The 2353-nt window shown below is 36.5% G+C and overlaps 1 protein-coding gene across 1 annotated transcript; it reads left to right on the top strand.

Moving 5' to 3' along the window:
- Positions 1–459: 459 nt before the first annotated feature.
- LOC103804493 (3-hydroxy-3-methylglutaryl-coenzyme A reductase-like) lies at positions 460–1977 on the top strand (the record flags this gene model as incomplete). The annotated part of the gene is made up of 4 exons (XM_009077105.1): positions 460–636; positions 999–1110; positions 1703–1790; positions 1893–1977. Coding segments are annotated over exons 1-4 (450 nt in total), but the record flags the coding sequence as incomplete, so codon positions are not given.
- Between the last annotated feature and the right edge of the window lie 376 nt (positions 1978–2353).

The following is a 2353-nucleotide window of genomic DNA, read 5'->3' as shown; positions in this document are numbered from 1 at the left end:
ATGGCTAATGTTAATTAGTGGTTAATTGGTAATTTCTATAGTTGATCAATGTTTTAGGTAGTAAGAGTGAGTACAGAGAGGTAACAATTTGGGGAGTGATGGTAAAAACAAGAAGTTGAGACAAAGTGGTGTCAAAATTGTGGGACAGGAAGATACAGAGATGCTGTGAGAGCAGTACAGGCTTGTTAGCAGGACCTTGGGACAAGGCAGATGTGTAAAAAAGAACATATTGAGAAGGCAGGAGCAGATTGTCTTATATTTCAGAATATTATAAGAGGTGTCTGTTACATGGAAGGCTGAAAGGTGAAGATGAACTTCCTCACTCATTTAAGTAGTTGTGCTTTTTTCTCCTGAAGGATGACTTGCAGAAATGTCTCTTTTTTTTTTCCTTTCCCTCTTGGATCTCCTGCTTGCTTACATGAAATACTCCTTTGTTGCAGGTTAGCTAAGTAGATAAAAAGAGCCTTCAAGATGCTGTCCAGACTGTTTCGAATGCATGGCCTCTTCGTGGCCTCCCACCCCTGGGAGGTCATCGTGGGCACTGTCACCCTCACCATCTGCATGATGTCCATGAAGATGTTCACTGGGAATGACAAGATCTGTGGATGGAATTATGAGTGCCCCAAGATGGAAGAAGTAAGGGTTTAAATTCGTTCTGTGGCACTTGCTGATAGTCAGTTTTCTGTAGAGGATCAGGTTGTGATGTGTTACCAGGAAAGTGGCTATGGAGAAGCTGCTTTATTGCCTTCTTGTCTTGTTGTGGGTGTTAAGGTGTGTGCAAACAGTGATGCACTGCAGACAGGTGTCACTAACACTCTAGTACTCTGCTATATATATTATATCCAGTGAATAAGGGGTTTAGTACTTTAATGGTAATACTCACTTTATTCAGAAGCTTCAGTTTTAGTGCAGCTTCATGGTGGAATTTTGTGTTACTGAATCTTAACAAGTTGCTACTGAATGTGAAAGCTAACTGAGTAATTTTGTGTTTCTGACAGGACGTTCTGAGCAGTGACATCATCATCCTGACAATCACTCGCTGTATAGCAATCCTTTACATTTATTTCCAGTTTCAGAACCTAAGGCAGCTTGGATCAAAATACATTTTAGGTACTGTGTCTTGTTCTTGCATTCCCTGTGTCATTTTAATGGTTGGGTTTTATGCATAAACTGAGAATAAATATTAACATTTTGATCCTCATGTTCAGCACAGGGTTGTTTTAATTATTTGCTAGAAAGCAGAATAGGTGTTCTGCATATATCAAAGTGCAACTTAAGAGAGATTGTGTAGGATTATATAAACACTGGAAATGTAATTGCATTTTGAATTACAGTCAGCACTACATGTTGGTTGTGTGAAACACATTATGGAGCTGCTTAATTTTGCTAAAAATAAGCAAATTTTTTGTTAATTTTAAACTAGATTTAAATTTGGTTAAAATAAATTGAGACTATTTATGGCTCTTATTTCTGAGTCTCACTTTGCAGCACAAATTTTAGGTGTAAATATATAAATGTTTATATAAAAACAGCAGTTGCTTCAGTTTGTGTGTTGACTTCTGTTAGTGCACTCTGAGAGACAAGAATAGACATTTGTTTGATTCATGGTTGGTCTAGAGATGTGGTTTTCCTTTTTTCCTTTTTTTTTCCTTCCTCTTGCAATACATAACCCAAAAATCTCCCATTCCCTTGTTTTTTGAAGGCATTGCTGGCCTCTTCACAATCTTCTCCAGCTTTGTTTTCAGCACAGTGGTGATTCACTTCTTGGACAAAGAGCTGACAGGTTTAAAGTAAGTAATGAATTGTTACTCTGGATTTTGTGCTTAGTTTTTTTTTCCCCTCTACAACAAAGCGTGAAATTTAACATATCCCTCTTGTATTTTTTTCTGCAGTGAAGCTTTACCATTCTTCCTCCTTCTGATTGATTTGTCCAGAGCAAGTGCATTGGCCAAATTTGCCCTCAGCTCCAACTCACAGGTCAGGGCACTTGATCTTGAGGTTTTTGTTTGTTGGTTTGGTTTATATGGGTTTGGGGTTTTGTTGTTGTTTTGCAATGAAACTTTTGAATTTAATGTCCAAAAGTGAACATTATCCCATGGCAGAGAGATTGAATTCTGTGACCAATAATGTCTCTTTCAGGACAAATCAGTCTATAATTAGATATATAATAATGTGTATATATGTGCAATATAATATTATAGATTATTATTTTATATGTGATGTATAATATATGCAATATAGATTAGTGTGTTTACACACACACATAAATATATATAAAAATAAAATATGATCCAGGTAAAGGGACATACAGGCAAATACTACATTGGTGGTAATGAAATGGGTCAGATTTTAT

Source organism: Acanthisitta chloris, unplaced genomic scaffold (assembly GCF_000695815.1).
Source record: "Acanthisitta chloris isolate BGI_N310 unplaced genomic scaffold, ASM69581v1 scaffold18866, whole genome shotgun sequence".
Lineage (NCBI taxonomy): Eukaryota > Metazoa > Chordata > Aves > Passeriformes > Acanthisittidae > Acanthisitta > Acanthisitta chloris.
The sequence above is the reverse complement of the archived record's forward strand: the minus strand, read 5'-3'. Positions and strand labels throughout refer to the sequence as shown.